This window comes from Glycine max, chromosome 9 (genome assembly GCF_000004515.6).
Source record: "Glycine max cultivar Williams 82 chromosome 9, Glycine_max_v4.0, whole genome shotgun sequence".
Classification (NCBI taxonomy): domain Eukaryota; kingdom Viridiplantae; phylum Streptophyta; class Magnoliopsida; order Fabales; family Fabaceae; genus Glycine; species Glycine max.
This window is the reverse complement of record NC_038245.2, coordinates 48,132,728-48,157,279: the sequence shown is the minus strand read 5'-3', so window position 1 is coordinate 48,157,279 and position 24,552 is coordinate 48,132,728. Positions and strand designations below refer to the sequence as shown.

The window sequence follows — 24,552 nt, the reverse complement described above, 5'->3', positions numbered from 1 at the left end:
GTGATTATCTTTAGCATTAGGCAATGTTTGAGTCTTGAGAATATTTATACAAATTTGATAGCAGCAACAATGTATAACTAAATGAGAATCTCAACAGGCAATGATGTGGTTCTCCTTTTCTGTGTGGACTTATCTGAAGCAAATAGCTACACGTAGTGAAAAAGATTAAAAATTTATAGGGAATGTTTGAAAGTGGCTTATAAGCTTACTGTAAGTTTGTTTTAACATTAGTTTCAAAGTGAACTTTACCATTGAGTGTTTAATTAAAGTGTTTATTGGGAGACACCTAATGCTGTGTTTGGTTAATTTAGAGGATGAAAATAGAAAAGATAGAAATAAAAGAGAAATTTTTGTAGTGTAGAAGGTATGAAACTCGTATGAAATTTCTTCTTTATTTCTTTCTTATCTCCTTTAACCAAGCAAAATCTAAATCCTTATGAGCTTTAACCATTTTTTTATGCTTAGGAATTGAATTCATACATCAGAGAGTTTACAATAAGATCATTTCGAACATCAACTGTTGTTTGCACAAGGAACAAAAGAAATGAAAAGGATGAAAATTCTATCGCAGATTTTGTTGCAAAATGGAAACAAACATTTAACATGTACTGAAACAATATTAATTTTTTTAAGAACTTGGGATATCTTTTAGCTGAGAGAGAGGGAGACTAATTTCTTGGTATACTAAGATTTATTTAAGAAACTAATTTTTTTAAACACATTTTTCACTACACAACCAACATGGTTAGCTGACAAGTTCTACACTTAATTAACTACAGTGCCAACCATTTCAAATATCTATTTTTCGTACACAATTTACACACTGAAACTAAACGTTAAAAAAATGCAATTGATTTGGGTTTGTGCGCACAAGCTTGTAAATTTAAGGAGATTTGGGTCAAAGCGGGTTGAAATTGAATTGATGTGATGGGCCATGGGCCAACCTATTATTACATGGCTATAATCACTTACTAAAACCTTCTATTCAATAGTTTTGATATATTTGTAAATGTTTTCAATATATATTGTTGACCAAAACATTTTTTAATACATTTGTAAATATATCGAGTCTTTATCATTAATAAATGAATCATATGCTTACTTGTTTAAATTTTAGGAATTTTATTTTTAAAATTTTATGAGCCATTAAAAGACTATTATTATATTATGACATGAAGTCATATGAAAAATATATGTAGCCGTGGCTTCAGTTGTCAAGCATCTGGGATTGAATCACAATAACAGATTGATGCATTGACTATTAATGCTTTCTGTCATTTTTTTATATACACCGAAAGGGACTACGTGCAAGTTGCTATTTTAAGAAAAGGTTGGGTTCAACCAATTGCACTTTTTTCTTTCTTTCTTTCTCATTCATTGTAACTTGAAAAGGGTACATGATCAAGCAGATTAGTTCAGAATAATTTCAAAAAAAATATTAAAGGATATCTATGTATAAACTCAATCTGATTCTCACTATCGTTGTTAAAGTTTATGACTTTAGTAAAAATAAGAAACAATAATTTTACAAAAACAGGAGGAACATGAAGAAAGAAAGGGAACATCTATGGGTATATTTGGGAGTTGGATTTTGGAGGGGGAGGGGAATGGATGATGAATTTTTCATTTCTATTAAATATTCTCTGCTTTGATAATTTTTTAAACTGAAAGAAAAAATTATAAATTAACATAAATTGAATATTTTAATTAATTAATTATTTTCATGAATATTACATAATTATTTAAATAGGTTATTATTATTGATATTTGTAAAATATTTTATAATATAATATTTTGACTGTGTATTATATTTATTAACCTACATTTAAATTTAGGTCTATTAGTTTAATTAACTAAACTCATTTAAAATGTCTCTGAAAACTCCAACTTTTAAATGGTCGGTCAACCCAAGTGGGCAAGCCTTAAATTTAGGAATTAGATTAAACTCGTGCCTTACAAAACCTTAGACAGCATATTCCCGCCTTTACCTACTATACTTATCAAAATAATTTATTTTTATATTATAAATTTGAGTGAACGAAAGTATTTTTAAGGAGTTATCATCACTCTTATTGAGTCTCGTGTTATCTTAATCTCATATATTAAACATTTGATTTTTTTTATTTTTAAATATACTACTTAATTTCAATTTTAAATATAATATAATATAATATAATTTATATATTTAAAATATTTATTGATTAGAATAATTAATTATATAAAAAATAAATATTTATCCTATCATTGCACAAGTTAAAATTCCAGTCTCTTTAAAATGAGAATGTGTGTAAAGTGATAAAGTAAAAGTATATCTATCTTTAATTTGAATAAAATTATCTCTTGAATTTCAATCTTAATACCCATTTGAGATTTAAATTTATTAATAATGTGAAATTTTATTTCTTGTATAAGTAGCGTTAATGGATTTGGTATAAAATATTCTAATTAACAAAATCCATATAATAAAAATTATTATTATTTATTTTCGTTATTTTTCTTTACTCTATTGATGGTTCCATGATATGTAAGTCACTAATTTTTCGTGATTTTATATTCCACGGGACTATAATTTTCTATTTGGAAATATCTTTATAAATTGACACATAAGATAATGGTTCCACTAGTTCGTTGGAGTCAGAAGTGGATTAAAGGTATGGTAGTTATATCAATCACCATAGTTTTCAATATATATAATATTATTAGTGGGAGATTAAACTATTTGATTGATTGAATCTTCTTTTGAAAAAATAATAATATATTAAGGCGTTCTCATTATATTTTTCGTTGGATCCTAAACATTCTAATACGATCACAGAGAATAATCAAACATAGAATATCCCTAAAAAGCTGCAACTTAGCATAAAGAAATGAAAAATGCGCCTGTAACTTGTATAAACTTAGTATCGATACGTATCATCAAACAAATATTATAACATTTATATGTTAAATATACACCAACACTTTATTAATTCATATTTATACAGAGGGAATGTTTTATTTTAAAAAGTAAGTTATTATTTTGTTATGTCATCCAATTTATTAGTAATAGGCAAAATTGCAATTTATGAGAATGTGTCTCTCATAACGTGACACATAGTGAGGTAACATCTAAATCATCAAGATGGCGTAATAATTCTAAAGAAAATCCAAAATCAGAAATTGAAGATAATCGGAAAAATAAAAAATGCAATTTTACCTTATTAATATGATAACAAATTAAAATGTTATTAAATGTTTGTGTGATTTTTTTAATATAATAAGAACTTTTAATTAATTGAATAATATTTTTTAAAAATTTAACATTCAATTAAAAGTTTTTTCAAATAAAACATGTACACAAAAATTCATATTAATTCAAAATCTTTTACTATCTCATTTATATATATTAAATTGGCCTAATATAAAATTTTCAAAATATATTAAAATATAAATAATTTAATTACATTTTTATTTTTATTTAATTTTAATAAAATTTATCACAAATTATCTTAATAATATATAATATAATTGAACCGATTGAATGAATAAAAAGTATATTTTATATTTAATTATAAAATGATATAATAATTATTTTAATTATATAAGTATATATATATATATATATATATATATATATATATATATATATATATATATATATATATATATATATATATATATATATATATATATATATATATTATTATGAGAGTGAGAGAGAGAGAGAGTTTGAACTTGATTAAAACCTTCCTTTAAATATTTAGATTGCCTCAAGTCCACTTGGTTTGAGCATCATGGAGCGATGCCGCTGTGCCGGTGAGGATCACCAGAGTTATCTGGATATATTTTAAATAATAACCAAAAAAAGTGGCGGTTAAACCCCCCCACTATATGTACAAAAAAATTAATCATAAAAGGTTTCCTTAACTGTCACGTATGAAATTTCTGTCTATCAATTTCACAGACCTAAGGCAAAGAATCTAATTGGATAAAATTAAGAAATTAAGAGACTTACTTGCATGGTTCAAAAAATTAAGGATCTTAATTAATTGAGCATTTTTAATAAATTAAGAGACCAAATTAGGTATTAAACCTTAAAAAATTTTAAAAAGGTGAAAATAATTTTCAATTAAAATAATAATACAGAGTAAAATTGAGTTTAAGTATTTTATTTTTTATATTCTAGTAATTTTGTTATATCGAATCAACACAAAGTAAATTCTGTTTCAAATTTTAGTTACACTCTCACTAGTCACTTCTCACCATTTCAAACATATATGTTTTTTTAGTTTAATCTTCGTGTACTGTCATTATAAAATTATACTTACAAACAATTAGAAATTATAATAGATATAATTTTAAAGTAATTAAAAGAAATTACATATGACAATTTGTAATCGAATAATTATATAAAAACTTTTACATCACCATGCATGCACTATAAAATTATATATTGCGTATTGCTTTTAGTTAATGCTCCAAATAATTTGCATATTTGCCAACCTATTAGTTTAAATTTTCAGTCTCACTAAAAATCATTTATGCCAGCATTAGAAAATTAATAAAAATAGTCTTTACACCTTAAAAATAAGTAATTGATATAAATAAAAAAATTGATAAATAGTCGCATGTCCACCTAAAACACTTTGCATGTCCACCTAAAACATTTTTAATACCCACTATATGATTAGTGGGTTCGAGATATGTAAATCTATAAAATAATGGTGTAAAGTTTTGATTTATCCAGACATTCAAATATAATTGATTTATTAGTGTTAGGGTGTATTTGATCTTTTATATAAGATTCATATTGGAGAGATAGAATAATATAATACAAATAGTTGAGTTATAGTTTAACTTTTTGTATTATTTGTTGTTTGGTAATTGATGCATATCATGATAAATTGTATGTTGTATGCTGTTTTAAATGTTTGGACATTGAATAGAACAATGTAATTTTTTCTAAAATATTTTTTGTGCCATTAATGAGAGAATTTTTGTAAGGAAGTTAAACTAGTTATGATATATTCTCTTTATAATTTTAAAATATAAGTCTAAATTAAAATGTGACGTTTCGGAGAATAAAATATTTATTCTAATTTTACTTTCTTATTTTATTATTTTCTAAAAAGTTCAAATCTTAAGACAGATGAAAAAAAAATAAAAACGAACTCTATTGTAAAAATGATCATATGTTAACAAAAGAAAGTTAAATATCAGAAAAAGAAATCTCAACAAAAAAACAAAGGAAATTAAAAAAAAAAGCCGTGAGAACACATGATTTTTTGTTCAGTCTCATAACTACATTTAAAATTAAACGTGAAATAAACAAATTGTTGTTGTGTGGTCTCTTATTATAACCAAAACAATAAAAATAAAAGAGGATGTAAGAAATGAAAGAAGAATAAATGAATTGTGAAAATAGAACATACGAGGATTCATAATTTATCTCACATAACTTGATGATTAAAATAAAAATATCTTATCAACTCATTTGTTATAATCTATTCTTTAGTGATGAATTGACTGCGATGAAATTGACAGGTAATCTGCTCGATTTCTAGTTTGAATTATACAAAACTATGCTAAAAATCTACTTATATTTCAGTATTATCACTAACTCAAGTTGAACGGAGAAAAAAAAAAAAAGGAAGGAAGGACAAGAGACAATGGGTACAACAATGATGACGTTCCACACTCAGGATGGAACCAATAGTTCTATACTTCTATTACAGAGTCCACTTTATGATAAATTTTGTCTGCGATAATATACAAATAATTTAAAACAGTAAAAATTACATATTATAACTTTAAAAGTAACAAAAAAAATACATATTATAAAAATTTAATATGACCTTTTATCATCATAGATTAATTCAGCATAGCAAATGTCAAATATCTTTAAGGCTCAATGCTAGTAAAGATATTAATTTCATCCGAAGTACTTAAAATAATATTATTTCAAAAATAAAGTTAAAAAAAGTTATATAAAATGAGCAATTTGATTTTGATGAAAGAAACTTTTTAAAAAAAGTAGAGAACGTAAGAAATAATGAAAATGGTCACGTAAAAAAAAAATTAATGCAAATGGTTGAAACTTTTTCATGAAAATTAACAAAAGTGGGACCCGTGTAGGGCTACAGACGGTAAAGGATGTAGCGGATAAAGTCAGAAATCTGATGAATCGTACTGCAGTCTTATCTGTACGGTTCGTACGAAAATAAAGGACGGATTTAGCCGGTAGCCGGTAACGTTTGTACTTAACATATAACTTAAATCATGTTTGGAAATCAGATAAAAAATGAGGATCTTTTTTCTATGAAAGAATTATAACCCTTATTTTTATTTATTTAATCTGCATTTAAACATATGTGGAACAATTTTAATTGCAAATCTAACCTACACTTATAATTTGTCTCAAAATAATAAGTTTTTCTTTTTATAAAATGAACCTTAAATGCAGCAGCGTGGACAGCACGTACACAAGAAGCTCGTGGCCAACCCACCAAATCACAAACGTAAAGTAGTGGAAATTCTAGTTTCAACGGTTACCACGCGGTGTTTTCCTCATGTTCCATCTTACATTCGACAAACACAAACACCCAATAACTAAAATAAATACCAACAACTCTTTGACCCTGTGCTATCTATGGGATTGAAAAGTAAAATTTTGAATTCGAGTATTATATATATAAATATAATTATTATTTTTTTATACTAAAAGTGATTTTTTTTTTTAAAAAGATTACTCATGAATCATGATAGTTCGTGTCCATATCATTTTAACAAAAACAACTAAATTAAATAAACAAAATAAAAAAGTTAAAACCTCCGTCTGTTTTATTTCTCTCTCTCCCCTCCACCCCAATTCCCATTGTACCTTCTTCATCTCTTCTTTCTTTCTTTCTTTCCAAAAGATAAAATCTTTACCCTTCACACCCCAACCCCTTTTGGTTTCTCTTCTCAATTTTGCATCTGGGAATCAGGCTGCTTCTCAGTTCACACCACCACCACCATGGTTTCACTCGGAGCTACCTGTGCTTTGTGCTGTTCTGTGTTGATTGTGTTTGTCACTTTGAGTTCGGCTGGGGACATAGTGCACCCTGATAGTATTGCTCCCAGAAGGCCTGGCTGTGACAACAACTTTGTCCTGGTACCCCCGAAAATATGGAATTAAAATTGCAAACTTTTGGTGTTTGATGTGGTTGCTTAGTTGTAAAAATGGCACTCTTGTTTTTTTTTTTTTTTTTCCTTCTTTTAAATTGGTTTTGTTATTTGTTTGCGTGCTGGGAAAGTGGAGGAACAAGCAGAGGAAAGATACTTTTTTTCTCTTCTTTTTTAGCTTTATTGAAATCATTTTCAGGACAATCGGGGAGTGGGGTTGGATTAACATTCTAATTTAGTTTTCTGTTTTTAGAAAGATGGGATTTTTTCTTCTTTTTTTTGCCCTTCACCTCTCTCCTTTCCCAATGAATCATGCTGTGGTGTGTGCTCAATTCAAATGTTCTTTTTTAGTTATGTTTAAGATTTGTTGTGGCATCAAGCTATGGAAGTGAAAATATACTTTTTTTGTCCCCTTTTCTTCATTGCATTAATCTCTAGCAGAACTTCTCATGCTGCAGGGAAAACGAGGGAAAAACAATATGGGAATGATTTAATTAATGTTTGTTTAAAAAAAATTGCCCTGTTTAATTGTGCAGTGGTGTTTTTCTAGCTTTTGCAGTGTAGAGATCTGTTATTTGGTTGAAGTATGATAGTCTTAGTGGCTAGTTTTGGTATATTATCTTTGATTTCATCATTTTTTCCCCTCTTTCTATCTTAACAATCATGCAAGCTCTCATCTTTGTCACTTGAGGTTGATTCAGCTAGACTTGTTTTCTGCATACTACTAAAAGACTGGAATTCTTTTAATGCTTCTTAAAAAAAATTGTAGTTGTATGCGTCTTTTCTTCTTGTTTGGCCTTCTTCCATTGTGGGTTTGCTTTTAGTAAAAAGAATGAAATGTTGAGTGCCTGAGTGCTTTCTAAAATTGGAATTGGAACAAGGTGATGATGACCAGGACAATGATAAAAGCATGTTTTGTGAAATCTTAAAAGGAAAATCTGCAAATCTTTTAGCTTACACATTTTAGTGTTTCAGCAAACTACCATGTGGCATGTTGCTGTTGCCTTACAAAGGTTGATAGGTGTAAAGTATGAATAAGTTTTTTCTCTAACAACTTCGACCAATTTCTCTTTTGTTAGGTTAAAGTCCCTACTTGGATTGATGGTGTGGAAAGCTTTGAGTATGTTGGCGTTGGTGCAAGATTTGGCCCTACATTAGAATCAAAAGAAAAACATGCTAACCATACTAGAGTTGCGATTGCGGACCCTCCTGATTGTTGTAGCAAGCCTAATAATAAGGTATTGATTCTATGCTTTAGAACTAACCAAATGCAACTTCTCTGCATGTGATGCATAGATGTTTAGGTTTAACAGCTCTAATTTGTTTAGATATTTATTAGTAAGTAATATGGAGTGCCTTGCAATTTGTTAGCTCACTGGCGAGATCATTTTGGTGCACCGAGGACAGTGTAGTTTCACAATCAAGGCAAATATAGCTGAAGAAGCTGGTGCTTCAGCCATCCTCATTATAAATTATCGTACAGGTGTTTGCCTGCAATTTTTGCTTTTTTGGACCTATAATCTGTGTCACTTCCTTTCTCTCTATACGCATTTTACAGTTAAAATTGATATGATCCCGTGTTTCATAGAGAATGCTAATTAACTTTGGTTTCTTGTTTGTTATAATAAACAGACATTGTCCAATACTGCGTATTTTGTTTGTTTTAAGCAACTATTTTTTGTCCTTTTTATGCAGAACTTTTCAAGATGGTTTGTGAAGCAAATGAAACCGATGTTGATATTGGAATACCTGCTGTCATGCTTCCACAAGATGCTGGTGAAAACTTGAAAAATCACATACTAAACAATTCAGTAGGTATATTTCACTTTCTCTGTGAATATGTATCTATTCTTTTGTGATTAGTATGGCTTTCATTTGTCACAGCAAAATTTGAAATAACTACTTTATATTTTGATTCTTTATATGATTATTCTTTGCATTTCTGCATGTATGTCCACTCTCAAGTGTCGGTGCAGTTGTATTCTCCATTGCGTCCATTGGTTGATGTTGCAGAAGTGTTTTTATGGCTTATGGCTGTTGGTACCATTCTCTGTGCTTCTTACTGGTCTGCCTGGTCAGCAAGAGAGTCTGCCATTGAGCAGGAGAAGCTATTAAAGGTTACTGGTTTCTTTTCATCCCAATTTTACGAATTTTTCCTTATACAAGACAAATATTATTGGTGATCGATGGAATACATAAGTTAACAAAGACCCATGGCTTATTCAAAAAAATGAAGTGCCTGTGTTTCTTGCAGACCTCCTGTCGTGGAGGCTTCCTTAACAAAAGTTATTCTCTTTTTTGAAATGAACTAATTTTGTTCTTTGTAAACGAACTTCCTTCTCAAATTAAATAATAAAAAAAAACTCATTGGTCCAATTACTATTACTAACATATAGAACATTTATATTGCAGGATGCTTCAGATGAATACGTAAATGCAGAGAATGCTGGTTCTAGTGCATATGTGGAAATCAGTACTGCAGCAGCAATATCATTTGTTGTGATTGCTTCTTGTTTCTTGGTTATGCTTTACAAATTAATGGCATATTGGTTTGTTGAAGTTCTGGTGGTTCTATTTTGCATTGGTGGGGTTGAGGTGAGTTATTATTTTTCCAAGCTTGATTCTTGTTGATTATGATTCTTCCTTTGGCCTCCCTCTAACTGATTTACTGATCAGCCATATTCCTATGCTTTTCTGATAATTATTTGTCATCTTTAGGGCGTGCAAAATATTGGGTGGTTAATTAGAGTTTCACCTGTGTATCCTAACAACATTTTGCTTCCTTCACATCTACCCCAATTCACTTTCCAATCACGTGGCACTTTTTTAAATCTTCTGTGTGTCATTCTGCTCACGATCTCTTTAGAGATGTTTCTTTGTTAGACTTGAATAGAGACTGACATGCCTATATTTGCAGATGTTTCTTTGTTAGACTTGAATAGAGACTGGCATGCCTATATTTGCATATCTAACGGAGAATGGAATAGGATGGAGGGAATTAGATTGAATATATTGCATTCAATTCTGTTTTGCTCCTTTTCATCAATCCAAACACACTTGCCATTTGTAATGTTCTTGTGAGGATGTCTAATCCTCATTTATTGTACTCTTAATAACAATTTCCTATCCAAAAAAGTGACATTAGGCCTAGGTCAGGTTTGGTTTTGGTTTTAATAGAAAATAAAGTAGGGAATGGAAAATAATTTTTTTTTTTTTTGAAAAAGTCCTGGTTTCAATAATTTTTATCCTTCTTATTCCTTTCTATAGAGTTTGTCTAACTTGCTGCTATATTGAAAATCACGTCATGTCTTTTATAGTTGGGGTTAAGGCACATTACATCATTATTGCTGAAATACCACATTATGCCTTAATTTACGGTTCACACAACAAAACTATAGTCATAGGCTAAGAAGCATGGATACTCCTAAATTGTGGCTGTGTCATGTCATAACCATGTCAGATATGTATTCACATCAGTTACTGCATGAACACTTAAAAAACTTTAAATTGCATTTTTATATTTTCGATATTAAAATACCACAATAATTAGATAAAATCATATATTTAATTATGTTTATAATGACTTATGCTCATTTTAAAACAGAAATTCTCTCTTATTTTTTTTTTTATATATATATATATATATATATATATATATTGTGTTACCTTTTGATTAATTTTATATATTATAACTGTGTCATGCCCTATAATTTTTAAAATTTGCTGAATTCCTATGTTTTTATTGTATTGTATCTGTGCTTCCTAGATCACAGGTTTCAATGTGCAACATGATGTTATTGTTGAATATAGCAGCTGAATGAATCTTTATTCTTCATGTGTTTTCAGGGACTACAAACTTGCTTGGTGGCTCTGTTGTCATGGTAAGTCCTTTATCCTTGTTTCCTTGTTTGAATTTGTGGTGGTCATGTTGAGCAACATATCTTGCACTTTTATTAATCAACATTAACCCAAGATCATGTTGAGTGGTGTATATTTTATTTATGATCTTAAATTGTGAACCCTGAAAGATATACCATCGAATAGTTTAACTCACAAGTCTATACAACAAATTTGGCAACTGACTTATATTTCCTTGTAAACATTGCTAAAAGATGAATTTTATGCAACTTTAGCATGGACAAAGTTTTTCTCCTTCTTTTAATGTCAGCTTTACAATAACCAATATTCATAAAAAATGACTCCAGTGTGAAGTTTGTGGCTGTTAGGTAGATTGTCTATTGTATTAGATTGCCTTGTCATGTTATGAAATTGACATCAAAATTCGTACAGTTTCAAATGGTTCCAGCATGCTGCACAAACATTTGTTAAAGTACCCTTCTTCGGTGCTGTATCATATCTGACAGTTGCTGTTACTCCCTTCTGCATTGTGTTTGCTGTGCTTTGGGGAATTTATCGCCGTGTATCATTTGCTTGGATTGGTCAAGATATTCTTGTAAGAATAGTTCTGTTACCTTTGTATTTTTTGTCAATTTTTCTTACACACTGGTAGTTTTGATTAAAATATAGAAATTTGTGATCCAATCACGAGCAATCCCCTTGCCACATATTGCACGATTTTGGAATGTTACTGGTGTAAAACTGAAAATGTTTTTAAATGAGTATGGAATATCTTCATCTGACAGTGATTAAAATGAAGACTTGGAAAATGAAAGATCTAGTAAGTAAATCACTCATTTCATTTTTATTATCTGCTAGATATGAAGTCATAAACCAAGAGACTTGAGGAGAAAATGCCTTTTCAATTGATTAACTGAACAACAATAGCTTTATCTCACTAGGTGAAGTCAGCTACATGGATTATACAACACCATTGAACTTGGTTAAAAAAATTTATCAGATTCCTATCCTTTGCTTTTTATTCAAGAAACTAGGCTGTTACCAAAGACCAAACTGCTTCATGTGAATTGGTAGTGCTACATGATTGTAGTTTGTTCTTGGCCAATTGGTATTATTACAATGTGTTTTTATTATTGTTTCTTTTTTGCATTCATACTTTTTCAAATTCTCTCTTATCACTTGTAAATTTGGTTTAAACCGTGATACTTGCCCCATTTGATAAATATTGAAGTTTGCTGAGTGGCAAGCTTGCAAACTTCCAAAGTTCCAATAAATTGAGTAACAAGTTCTTGACTTTTTTTTAATCGTTTATATTTCAGGGCATCACATTGATAATCACAGTTCTTCAGATTGTGCGGATACCAAATCTCAAGGTGATTATACATTACTTAAGCTTGTATTTTGCACAATCACCTACTTAGGTTGTTTGTTATATTCTTGAAAATTAAGCTTGGGATGCATAAAGGGGACCTCCATATCAGTGAAACATTTAAATATGGATCTACTGTCTATTACTGACCTTTTTTATTAACAAAAAACACTAATTTATACATTTTTTCCATGTAAGGTTGGAACTGTTCTTCTCAGTTGTGCCTTCCTATACGACATCTTCTGGGTGTTTGTCTCTAAATGGTGGTTCCATGAGAGTGTGATGATAGTGGTGAGTGATTTCTTGGAAGATCTCCCTTCGACAATATCACAAAGCTTGTTTTTGATCTCATAATACATGATTGATGCTTTTCTTATTAAACTAATGCAACATTTTCACTTCTTTGCAGGTAGCTCGAGGTGATAGGAGTGGAGAAGATGGTATCCCTATGCTACTCAAGATACCACGTATGTTTGATCCTTGGGGTGGTTACAGCATCATTGGTTTTGGGGACATCATCTTACCAGGGCTTCTAGTAGCATTTTCACTAAGGTTGAATAGAAACTCATACATAAGGAATCCTATTCATCATCTTGTACTCCTTATAAAAACATTTTTGGATTGATGTAGACAATCCTTTATGCCAAGTGAATGGTTCATGAACTTGATTTTTCTAATGATAACTATACAGGTATGATTGGTTGGCAAAGAAGAACCTTCGAGATGGGTACTTCTTGTGGGCAATGACCGCTTATGGTTTAGGTATGCTATGTTTGATCTGAGGGCAGTTTTCATTAGATAAATAGAATGTTAGCAGAGTAATTTTCTTTGTAAGTGTTTGGTCCTGCTTAGACTGAAAATGTGGAGGAGCTGACTATATGTTTGGTCTTTACATCATATTCTTTGAATTTTGATCTGCAGGTCTCCTTATCACATACGTGGCTTTGAACTTAATGGATGGACATGGTCAACCAGCTTTGCTTTATATAGTCCCATTTACACTTGGTTAGTAAAATAATTAGACAAAACTCAATTTAAGTTGAGTAATAAAACACTGATTATTGTGCAAAAAGAAATATTTGGACCTATTCCATTGTCTGTTGAACATGCTGAACCAATGCAAAGCTTTATCCATGTTTTTTGGTATAGATATAACTTAAATTAGTATAGAGCTTTATCCATTAAAACTGGTACGAATTTTTGAAATGCTTTTCTGTATTTGCAGGAACCTTTCTGTCATTGGGAAAGAAGAGAGGTGAACTCAAGGTTTTATGGACAAGAGGGGAACCAAAAATACCTTGCCCTCACATCCAAGAGGATCAATCAACAAACCAGTAATCCCCAGCAGGAATAGCATCCTAGGTGTTAGTTTACAGGAGACTTATAGCAGCAAATCTTGAAGACTTTGTAACATCTGTAACTTTGTCATAACCAAATTTCGGCCAAATGATATTATAGCATGTACTTAAAATCAGCACCTGAGACTTGAGATACCCCACAACTGTTGGATGTTAGAGGACCCCATGTCAAACTGTTTATTGTAAGAATAGATCCTGTTCTAATAGAAGATGGACTGAGGTGAGGAGATCCAAAAGATTCCATTTCCTGATTCTGGCTTTGACTTGGGGACATGATTTTTATAGTTACCTTTTACAACTTTGCTTCAGTGAGGCTCTGGCTAAAATGATGTATTTATCAAAGCAAGTGGCAAAAAGCCAAATGACATGCATAGACAACTTTCAATCAATGGATAGAAGACTGGAAAATGATGATTTGAAACTTAAACTGTGAGAAGTTAGCTAAATTATTTTTTGGAAGAATATTCATTGTATTAAATTAATAATGTATCAAATATGCTTGCAGTGCTCAATCAGGCTCAGTTTTCACCAGCAGCTTTAATTCCAACTGGATAGCAACACACAAAGGACCTCCAAACGATCTCTCTAGAGTCGATAAAAAATCAGAAAGATTATTTAGGGAATGGAATTTAGAGGAAATAGAAAGCTATCTATGTATTAGAATTAGCTCCATAATCCAAAGACATGATCTTTCATTTCTCCTCTCAATTCTTTAGATTTAATTTCTAACCATTATCAATCACTGTAAAAAATTTATACTAGCACTCAATCATGCATTGATACATCACTTATAGAGAATTATCACAACATCTTCAATAGGAAAACTCCAATGGTTTGTTAATGCAAGATTGAGTAATAGTATAAAAAAAACTTTACATTTTTTTTTGTTTCGGTTAAAACTACATAAATCATAAGGTACAAATGAACCTTTAAATCAAGCCTTGAGCGAAGAACAAACCAAAAGCAAATTCACACAAAAAAGATATCATCCACACAAGCTCAGAACCTTTTTTTATTTCTTTCCTATAAGTACAAGAGAAAGCCCCCAGCAGCAAATAGCACCGGAGCTAAACACCAACAATGAACCAAAAAAGAATAAATTTAAACAGTAAGGGGAAAAAAATTAAAAAAAAAACTGACATGCAACAATTTTCTAGCATGTGTCAGTATCTCTCAAAATTGTTCAAGCCACTGGTCATCTGGGTAGGCTTGCAATCTTTTACGCATTCATTTCCAATCCATCCAAGTCAAGTCCTGTACATGAAAAGATGTTTATTGAGTTCCAGATGACAGTGAAAATGACTGAAATGAAATGAAAAATTGTCATTTTGAGCATACTATATCAAAATAGGGAAGCCAAGAAAGTGATTTATTACTAAATTGCACACTGAATAAATTCAAGCACTATTCAAGGAGGTAAGGTAACAATTGACTGACAAGATTACCAAATTAATCATGTCAAGTTCAGTTGTAACATTAGAAGTTTCTTTGGCAATGATAGTGCATCATGGTTCTACAAGTTGACAAGACTTGGTAAAATGCAATTTTTACTTTACACAACAGGCATTCTAACAGATTAACTTGTATAAGATAAATAACAAGTGGAAACAAATTTGAATAAACAATAAAAGGAGAACACCAAAAACATGTCATCAACTCTAGGCTTCTATCAGACCAAAATGCAGAAGCAGCAGAAAACTAGAATGAGGAAGAACTAATTTTAAAAGGAAGAGAATTGAATGGCAGGGAAATTTATTATACAAATAAGTTTTTCAGTAAGAGGGAGAGAGAATTTTAGGAAATTGATAGTTCAGCTAACAAACATATAATGGATAAATAAAATCACTCAAAACACGGAAAAAACATACAAGCGTTTCGCCTCAGAAAACTATTTCCGTTGGGAGTAAAAAGTATTGTCTTCCTTTCTTGTCCTGATGATAGAAGTTCTTGCATCCTTTCTGGCCAGTCAGAATTCAATCGGCGGGCAAAATCTTCCACTTCCCTGTGTCAAATGGAACCAAGCAGACAAGATTTTCCATTCATCATCTTAAAAGTACATTTATATAACCATCACCAAGCAAAAAAGATTCGGTATATATCATCATAAAAGCACATTTATATAACACCTCTTTACATCAAATAGATGTTTTTTTTTACCCAAAGTAATGAGGAAAAAACAACGGAAGACAATTAATGCAAGAAGGGTAGCTGTTGGGTTCTACCCTGTACATGTTTACTAATTTTGTTCCAACAGCTGGCAGATTTGCACAGCTGTAAATAACTTGGAATGTTAGTTATAGTTAGTGTTGTTAGTTATGCAATTGTAACTAAAGGTGCAGTCATCATATCTGAAACTGAATTCATTGTAACAATAGTAAACACATTTAGAAATAAAACTTTACACTCATCTCTGAAAACTTCTCTCTTTAGTTTCTATTTCACCCATTCCAATTGTAAATACTATTTCTATTTCTGTATTAAATAATAATGTTTACTCTGCTGTAACCGTCCATTCTCTTTTTACATGGCATCCAAGACTATGGCATCCCAATCTCAACGTCATGAGAATTGTACTACAACAATGGAATATTCCAGTCATCAATAAAAGCACCTTTGAATTTTGTTCAGCCTGGTGTGTTGGAAAAACACATTGACTATCTTCCCTTTCTTCTAGAACTTATAATTCACCACTAGCATTAGTATATAGTGATTTGTGGTGACCTGCCCCTCTATTATCCTCCAACATGTTTCTGTACTGTTACTTTTGTTGATGCTAAATCTAGATTCACTTTTATCCACCTACTAAAAAACAAGTCAGGAACCTTCATTTTTCAACAATTTAAATCCATGGCTGAAACACTGTTTAATGGCAAACTTAAACCTCTTCAAACTGATTGGGGAGGGGAGTGGGAGTTTCGACCACTCACCAAGTTTCTGAATGACTAAGGCATTATACACAGGTTCGTCTTCCCTCACACATAATACCAAACTGTAGTAGAAAGAAAACAAAGGCATATTGACAAATTTGGTCTTTCCCTACTCAGTCATGCTTCTTTGCCCTTAAAATTCTGTGGTCATGCCTTCATCACTTCAGTTTTCTTAATCAATAGACTTCCCCACTGCATCAATTAACTTTGCAGTTCCTTATACACAATTGTTCAACCAAATGCCTGATTTATTCCTAAGAGTCTTTGGGTGTGCTTCTTTCCCCCTTCTCAGACCTTATAATATTCAAAAATTCAATTTCGAACCCAATGAATGCATCTTTTTAGGGTATTATACCTCTCACAAGGACTGCAAATGCTTAGCTCCTGCTGGTAAACTTGTTTCCAGAGATGTCATCTTCAATGAAATTTAATTTCCTTACAAAGAACTCATCTTACCTGATTCTTCTACTTGTACCTGTCCCTCAACCAATTCCAGCTAAAGTTCCACTGGTGTACTAGTGTTGTTTCAATAGCTGACAGGTTTGTACAGCTTTAATGCAGTTAGTATAGGCAGTTCTATGTTGTAACCAACTCTGGCTACTATGATCAGCATATATATAGCTGATATCTGAAACTGAAATTGATTATAACAATAATCAACACATTTAGAAATAAAACTTTACACTCTTCTCTGAAATTCTCTCTCTCTTCTAATAATTACCATGTCTAACACTGCACTTAGTGTTAGCTCAAGTTAGTAAGTAAGGTAGTTAGAAGCTACAAGCTTGAATCCTTGTAAACCAATGAGAGAAAGTGTAATGAACTTGGGAAATAGTAGAAGCAAAACTAAAGGGGCAATTCAATTATCATCATAACATTGCCAAAGACTTATAAAGGAAAAAGGGAAAAGTATTACTAGTCATCCTAAGCAAATTAGCAAATTAGCAAATTAGCAAATCTTATAGACTCGTACCATTATGTATGTTGACCAATGTTAAAATGAACAGGAGGCTATTAAGTATTAGATTAAAAATTTCTAGAATATAGGCACATGGTCAAAGCCAATTGCATTACCCATCTAAAAGTTTTACAATATTCAGGATCATGAGAAATTAATAACTAGATTGATATAGGATACAAAATATTACTAAATTTATCATTCTCCAAAAAGGTGTGAAATCCAATAAATTGCCATTGCCATATCTCCCTCTCTGTGATAAACACAAGTACGCAAGCACTTCATGCCATATTCAACCAGCAATAGATGACTCAAAAAGTACAATTTGTAGAAGGAAGAATTCAATCATTCTGATGCCTTGTCCTCTGCATATGCTATACTCCACATAAAATATATTCAATGCTACTGATCACTAATGAGAAGAAAAGCTAGTGATCTGCCACTGCAACTACGATAATGATAATGATAGCCATCCACAAAAAAAATAAAAAATAGATTTTAGAAACAGCATAGTGTAAACAATATAATTAGTGTCTTTGGTTCAAGCCTATTTGGAGAAATAATTGTTTTCTTTTCACAATTTCCTGAGAGATTTAAAAAGAATAATCATTCCTCCTGAAAATGCATTACCAGACATGCATTTACAATGCAGCCCCACCTGTCAATTTTTTCCTTTAATGCAGGATCAATCCCATCATCTATATCTCCATCATCAAACTCTCTATGAGCAAAAACGTCTTCTGTATGTGAATTTGAGGTCTCAGCAATTCTATCAGCTTCAGCACTTTGGTGTCTGATATTTTGACCATTTACTTCCTATCACGAGGTAAAAAAAAAATGCAACACTTACAACTTGTATGATAAATAATTGACCTTATATATTTTTTTTTAAAAAAGCAGAACAGAATATTACAACAACCTTATTCACTTCAGAAGCTTCCTTCAGAGAAGAGTTCTTCTGCTGTTGCTCTTTTTTTCTTCTATTTTTCTTTTTATTCTTAGAAGTTTTAACTCCCTTTGGATCTGTGAAAAAATTCTTCACCATTAATTAGGCATTCAAGGGAATTAAATCAGAAAATAATTTAAAAAAGATACAGCTCTCAAAATATTTCTACCCAAAAGAATTATAAAACAGTTCTAAAATGAAACAAGTAAAAGCTACAAGACAGGAGTGACAAAGATTATCAAGAACCATGCTATAAACATACTGACATACTAGGCAGTGATGCCATACATTTGTCATGTTATGACCAATGGTGAATTGTAAAGTTCTCAATCCTCATCATCATTAATATCTACTTCCCTGTTATATAATTTACGGTAAATAACACTAACCACCCTTGTTTTATCAAATTAACTAAACCCTATTTTTCCTTCAAAATTGTACTCCACCTCGATGAGTAAACAGCATCGAACACTTGTTACTCTCTGTTAATAGGAAACAGATATCGCACTGGCTTTGGTAGTGCTACTTCAATTCAATGAGTAATTCCGAGGAGACTAGGACCCATGTTTAATTATAAAGCACCCATGTTCGATATTTGTCAAATTGACTGTCTACTAATTTTGATATTGCGATCATGGCCATAAATCAACCACTAGGCTCAACAGTAGGTTTGGCAGAATAATTTCATGTGGTCCACAGATAATATAAGATAGAAAGACTTCAATTAGGGATGAGCTGATATATTTCACCAATCTACAGAAAGAAGCAGGAAGTAAACTCAAGAAAAAGCAGGGATAAAAATGCTTTACCTCCATCATTTCCATTTATAAAAGACAAAAGGTCATCAACTGAACGTTCATCTACATGCTCTTCTTCAGCTTCAACATTCTGAAACATGCAAGGGATCAATTCTTATAAAATTCAACAATCTACAATTTAGGACATGAGAAGAGATGCAAGAAAACATCTCTTGGCAGCAAAAGTTCAATTTAATTAGGAATATCTAATTAAGAAATAAGGATTACATTATACAATGTGACATATACTGTAATATGATAAAATAAAGAAACAACACTGGTACCTTTAACCTCTCACGCTCTTTTAGTTCTTTCCTCTTTTTGGCATACAATCTATTCAAAAGCCTGATCCTTGGGTCATCAGTTGTGTTTTTCAAGGGCTCCAACTTCTCTTCCTGGATCAAAAGCATGTGTGAAAAAAGAGAATTGAAGATGAACGAAGACATAATTGGCATACAGAGTTCTCACAAGCACCAGACACCTCAGTAAGATCATCAGGCAGATGAAATATCTCGCGTATCTCCTCTGGAGATTTTCCTTCAATTATCCGAGCAAGTGCACGACTTGTAAGATCAACCAATGGCTTTAACTGAAGGCTGTCTGCAGCAGATGTCAACTCACATAGCCGCTTTGTGTCCATCCTAATGAATTTCTCATCATAAGACTTTCGTTCCTATACAAGAATAACCCCCAAGTAAGATCATCTTGACATTGTTGTTCAGCCATAAATTATCTTGTATAAAGATAACAACAATGTATAAACATTAAAGAGAGAGGTAAAACAGGTAGTAGAACCTTGTTTGAGCGACCTGGTACTTGATGAAAATGACAATAATCAAGAATTAAGCTCAACGTCGCAGGACTGACTCGTTGAGGAAGACATATTGCACAATTCTTGGAAGATCCCATGCCTTTTTGTATTATTTCTTGACAAATCAGAGGGCAATACATTGCAATTTCTTGTTCCACTTGTTGGATTGAACCATCGGATGTCTCAAGCCAGATATAAGGCTTCATCATCTGAATTTTTTAAATATATAAAATAAAGAATTTATTAGGAAAAAAGAGAAATAAACAAAAGTAAAAGATATCACAAAGCCAGGAGTTATAATTTAGAAACAGGATCAAGAAACATGCTTCACAGCATGCCAATCTCCCTACAGATCTATCAAAGGCACTTCTCTAAAAAGACCATCGGCAGAGCATCATAAAGGAGTTATAATTTAGAAAAACCACTTGATCCCAAAATAACTTGCTGCTGTTCCAAGAAGCTCCAACTAAATACACCAAACAACTGCAAACTCAGAACAACACCAAAGTTTTTTGGTGTTTCAGGAAGAACCAAATCCTCTATAATCAACATACTGGAATACTGATCTAGAGATACCAGTTCTTTAATCATTAATTTGAATGATAGTTAGTTTTTTGAAAATAATAAACACGTTGAACTTAAACCATACTAGCATTAATTAACATACAGGAACACTAATCCAGGGTAATACTAATTCCTCTAATCCCATCCCTTTAAGAGCCAAAATGAAAGACACTTCAATTCTAGTCTAATAATTAAAACATCGAGCACATATAACACCAACTTAATCATCTACAGTTTAAAAAATCTCAACAACTTTTGAGGGGGAAAACAATTGAATAAACATTGTGAGAGAATAATAAAATATATGGTTCACAACAAAACTTATTCAATTATTTTTAAACTTAGAAATGTAAATATAATAACAATGGTTTGTACTAATCAAGTACTGAAACGTATAGAACAGAATGCATCCTTTACAAATAAATATTAAAGAAATAAATTCAGCATGACTGCACAACAAAAATGAGATAAAGAAGAAAAAGAAACCCAAAGAAGTATAACTTAATTACTTAAATAAAATTCTAACCTCTGAAATATTATACGGATTTGGGGGGGGGGGCTTATAATACAAAAATGTATCATACCTCAGGTTTAATAACTGCCATGTCAATTTCTGACATCTTAAACCAATTTGAGAAGTAAAATCAATTGATATTGAAAGTTTCTATGTGATGCAAGCAATATTGCTGAGGTGGAAATTCAAATTTCAACTCCAGAAAGCCAGGTAATACATCCACTAATCAAAGGTATTCTGCAATCAGGATCAAGAAGCTCCAGCAACATTTCTCAAATGCAAGGTCCGTGAAGAAAGTATTTGCAGAACAGATGTAAATTTGCAAAAGAGAATGGAAAATAGTTCAGCACCTTTCAAGTTCAAAGCAACAGCTGTAAAGAACAGAACAAGAAGTCACTATGTGCAGAAAATGCCACTAAATAAATAAATAGTAAGCAAACACATACTGCTACAAAATTAAGGATGACAACATAGTGTTTGTGTGTCTTTTACTCTACACTTATTGACCACGACAAAGTGCCACAAATGGTAAATTCTCTAAAGTATAATTCAGACACACACACACACAAGGGAAGATGCACTTATTGCCATTCAAGTCTATATATAACATTATCAATATTTCTTTACATACTCATGTTTGAATACATGGATATTGAAATACTAAAGAGTAAAGACACATTCAGCATCAAACTGAACATATTCAACATCTAAGCAAAAAGCAATTCTCGACATCCATGTGGAACGTAACATAAAATACCAAAATAATGGCTACTTGTAACTTCTGAGATGTACAGTGCATCAATTGCCTATTCTATAAATGATGGAGAGATTGCATATTTTAGTTTATTAAAAATGTCATGCCAAGTTAATGTACTGCTAACTTTTGGATCAAGGGAGACTTGTAGTGTCAACTGAATTGCAAATGCACCAAAAGCATACAATAATTAGTTTGGCAATATACCATGTTCACAAACCTGTAATAATGCATCATTATATAAATCTTTATAAGATGTAAATTCTACATCTTTTGCCTAAATTCATGTAATGACTGTTAGTATAGACATTAAGAGATATCATCATACATCCCTCCTAAATATAAATATTCTCACCAAGCATTAAATTTATCACTTGAAGGTGATGGAACCACAGCACTTCAAAGAGGATTAAGGATCAAAAACAGTATAACTCCTTATCTCTACTGCAGTGATTTATGTTTATTACTTTTCTATAATTCATAAATCATATCTTGCACTTGCAGAGTTTAAACCCATAGTTTTCTCTTCATCAATAGGTGGAGAATATGCCAATATACTAACAACAATCATGATTTTAGCAATAAAAGCCCTATTTTCATATAGGTTCTTTTGAACAACTCATCAAGTACTGCATTCTAAGCTATTTGCTATTTGTACCTGAAATATCCTTGTAAATTGCCTAGTTTCATAACAAAAAGTTCTTAATAGTACTTTCACATTTCAAAAAAAGAAACTTCAAATATGTAAGTATTGCAGAACACTCTAGCAAGCCACCCTTAAATTCATCTTATTAATAACTTCCCCTTGTTTAACAAATCTACATAGACTTACAAGTACAAATTTTGTTTTCCCTTCTCAAAAAAAAAAAAAAAACTTGCACCATTCCTGCTCACAAGCACCAAACTTTCATTTCACTCGGCATTATCCAATTACATTACATTACATTAATCGTCACACATTACATTACATTACATCTTAGTTGTAGCCACTCAAAAAGTGAACCAAAAGCACTCCCCCATCACACAAAGAATTCCCATAACACTACAATCACCCCTATCCTAAATAGAAGTAATTGCATAGTAAACAACAACAACAACAACCTAAACTTCATCATTTCTATTGCAAAATACAACCACTGGCACCACCATCTTTGCTTATTACATCATTTCCAGCAACCAAAAAAAAAAACAATAGAAACAGCATAGAAAGGTTATATGGTGGCACAAAAAAACACATTTTGAAGACAACCCATGATTGTTTACCACGTGCTAATGTTAGAAAGGCACTAAGATGTGGCAAAAGAAAAATGGGAAACGTTTTCTCGCATTGAAATAGAGCAAGGCAATCCATGTGTTAGAGAGAGAGAGAGAGAGAGATAGAGAGAGAGGATTGAGTACCCGAGAAGAGAAAGGGGTTTGCTTTGAAATGGAGGGAATTGGCGGTTGTCGGCGATGGACAGGAATGGATAGATAGAATGGAAGAGAGAGAAAGAAGAGAGAGACAGAACGAAGAGATTTTGATTTCGGATGGAAAATCCGAAAATGGAAGTGAAAATGAAAATGAAGTGGATTTTTCTTCTTCTTTTTTTTGGGTCAAAAACATCTATTTTTTTTTAATTTATTGAATCAAATAATTAATCTAATACAACTTTAGATAACTCAAAGAGAAGTTTGCAGTGCAAATCGGTGAGCAAAATTCCCTAATTATTGAGATTGGAAAAATTCAGTTTGGTTTACTAGATTGGTAACCACGACGTACATTTGGTGTTTTTTTTTTTTTTTGCTAAGTAAGCCTACATTTCTTCTCATTAAAATTATTATTACCCATTATACCCTTTTTATCCTATTTCTATACACTTCACTACTGTGTTGTTCTTTAAACCTCTTTCACACCCTTTCCTTGTGTTATATGTAAATCCTAATTCTCAACACCCCATCTTCAACCATTTGTATTATTCTTTAATCCTTTCAGTCCTTTTCATCCGATTAGAAAGAAATGAAACAAAAAAAAAAAAATTGAAGAATCAATGAAGAAGATTAGTATTGTAGATTGTTGAAAACCGCAGATGACATGGACCGCCGGAGATGAGATGACGGAGATCATAAGAGGCGGCGACGGAGAAGACAAGGGATTTGAGTTTCCAAATGAGAGATCTTGTAGCGTTTCCTCAAAAGAGGTCGTCGTTGTTGTCAGAAAAGAAGCCACCTTATTTGTGTTGGAGAAGAAAAAACCACTACCATTGTCGGAGAAAGAGCAGCGAAGGTGAGGAAGCCAAGGAGTATATCTAGAAAAAAAAAAAATCAAGGAAGAAAGAGAGAAAAAATTGCAAATTAAAAAAATAAAAACATATATTCCTTTTTTTGGATAAAAAAAAACCTATTATAACTGGTCATTTTTGTTCCTCACTGGTGAGGAACTTGATCCACAACTGCATATTAGAAGACACCTAATTTCTAATTCACGATTTCATATTTCGCTTTTAAAGAAAACAATCATATACGCAAATTAATTTGTGTGAAACTAATAAAACGTTGAACTATTTAATGCATCAC

General features: G+C 31.4%; 2 protein-coding genes across 4 annotated transcripts; one reads left to right on the top strand and one right to left on the bottom strand.

The window, feature by feature from the left end:
• The first annotated feature begins 6,815 nt into the window (after positions 1-6,815).
• On the top strand, positions 6,816-13,964 carry LOC100809976 (signal peptide peptidase-like 4). Of its 2 annotated transcripts, XM_003534512.5 has the most exons (14): positions 6,816-7,132; positions 8,223-8,381; positions 8,515-8,626; positions 8,839-8,958; positions 9,109-9,260; positions 9,556-9,738; positions 10,990-11,024; positions 11,434-11,596; positions 12,321-12,374; positions 12,569-12,661; positions 12,780-12,922; positions 13,062-13,132; positions 13,292-13,375; positions 13,596-13,964. In XM_003534512.5, the coding sequence occupies exons 1-14, from the start codon at positions 6,995-6,997 to the stop codon at positions 13,706-13,708; spliced, it is 1,620 nt and encodes a 539-aa protein (XP_003534560.1). In that variant the 5' UTR covers positions 6,816-6,994; the 3' UTR covers positions 13,709-13,964. The 2 variants fall into 2 exon arrangements, with proteins under 2 accessions (XP_003534560.1, XP_014617895.1); XM_014762409.2 differs by lacking the exons at positions 6,816-7,132; positions 8,515-8,626 and having other exon boundaries at positions 8,246-8,381.
• Positions 13,965-14,713: 749 nt separating this feature from the next.
• On the bottom strand, positions 14,714-24,484 carry LOC100809439 (SKP1-like protein 21). Of its 2 annotated transcripts, none has more exons than XM_006587783.4 (10): positions 23,398-24,475; positions 21,316-21,616; positions 20,152-20,376; positions 19,838-20,029; positions 19,641-19,751; positions 19,369-19,447; positions 18,533-18,636; positions 18,272-18,429; positions 15,597-15,730; positions 14,714-14,982 (listed from the first exon to the last, which is right to left on the bottom strand). In XM_006587783.4, coding segments are annotated over exons 2-10 (1,041 nt in total). In that variant the 5' UTR covers positions 21,352-21,616; positions 23,398-24,475; the 3' UTR covers positions 14,714-14,980. The 2 variants fall into 2 exon arrangements, with proteins under 2 accessions (XP_006587846.1, XP_040861109.1); XM_041005175.1 differs by lacking the exon at positions 14,714-14,982 and adding an exon at positions 17,804-17,866 and having other exon boundaries at positions 15,604-15,730; positions 23,398-24,484.
• Positions 24,485-24,552: the final 68 nt, after the last annotated feature.

What these genes read in the sequence shown, in the direction of transcription:
- LOC100809976 (XM_003534512.5), top strand. Translation starts at nt 6,995, where the DNA reads ATGGTTTCACTCGGAGCTACCTGTGCTTTGTGCTGTTCTGTGTTGATT. An exon ending in CATACTAAACAATTCAGTAG is followed by an intron (nt 8,959 to 9,108) that starts GTATATTTCACT and finishes TCCACTCTCAAG; the next exon opens with TGTCGGTGCAGTTGTATTCT. An exon ending in TTGGTGGCTCTGTTGTCATG is followed by an intron (nt 11,025 to 11,433) that starts GTAAGTCCTTTA and finishes AAATTCGTACAG; the next exon opens with TTTCAAATGGTTCCAGCATG.
- LOC100809439 (XM_006587783.4), bottom strand. Translation starts at nt 21,351, where the DNA reads ATGTCAGAAATTGACATGGCAGTTATTAAACCTGAG. An exon ending in TACCAGGTCGCTCAAACAAG is followed by an intron (nt 20,030 to 20,151) that starts GTTCTACTACCT and finishes ATTCTTGTATAG; the next exon opens with GAACGAAAGTCTTATGATGA. An exon ending in TATAAATGGAAATGATGGAG is followed by an intron (nt 18,637 to 19,368) that starts GTAAAGCATTTT and finishes ATTTTTTCACAG; the next exon opens with ATCCAAAGGGAGTTAAAACT.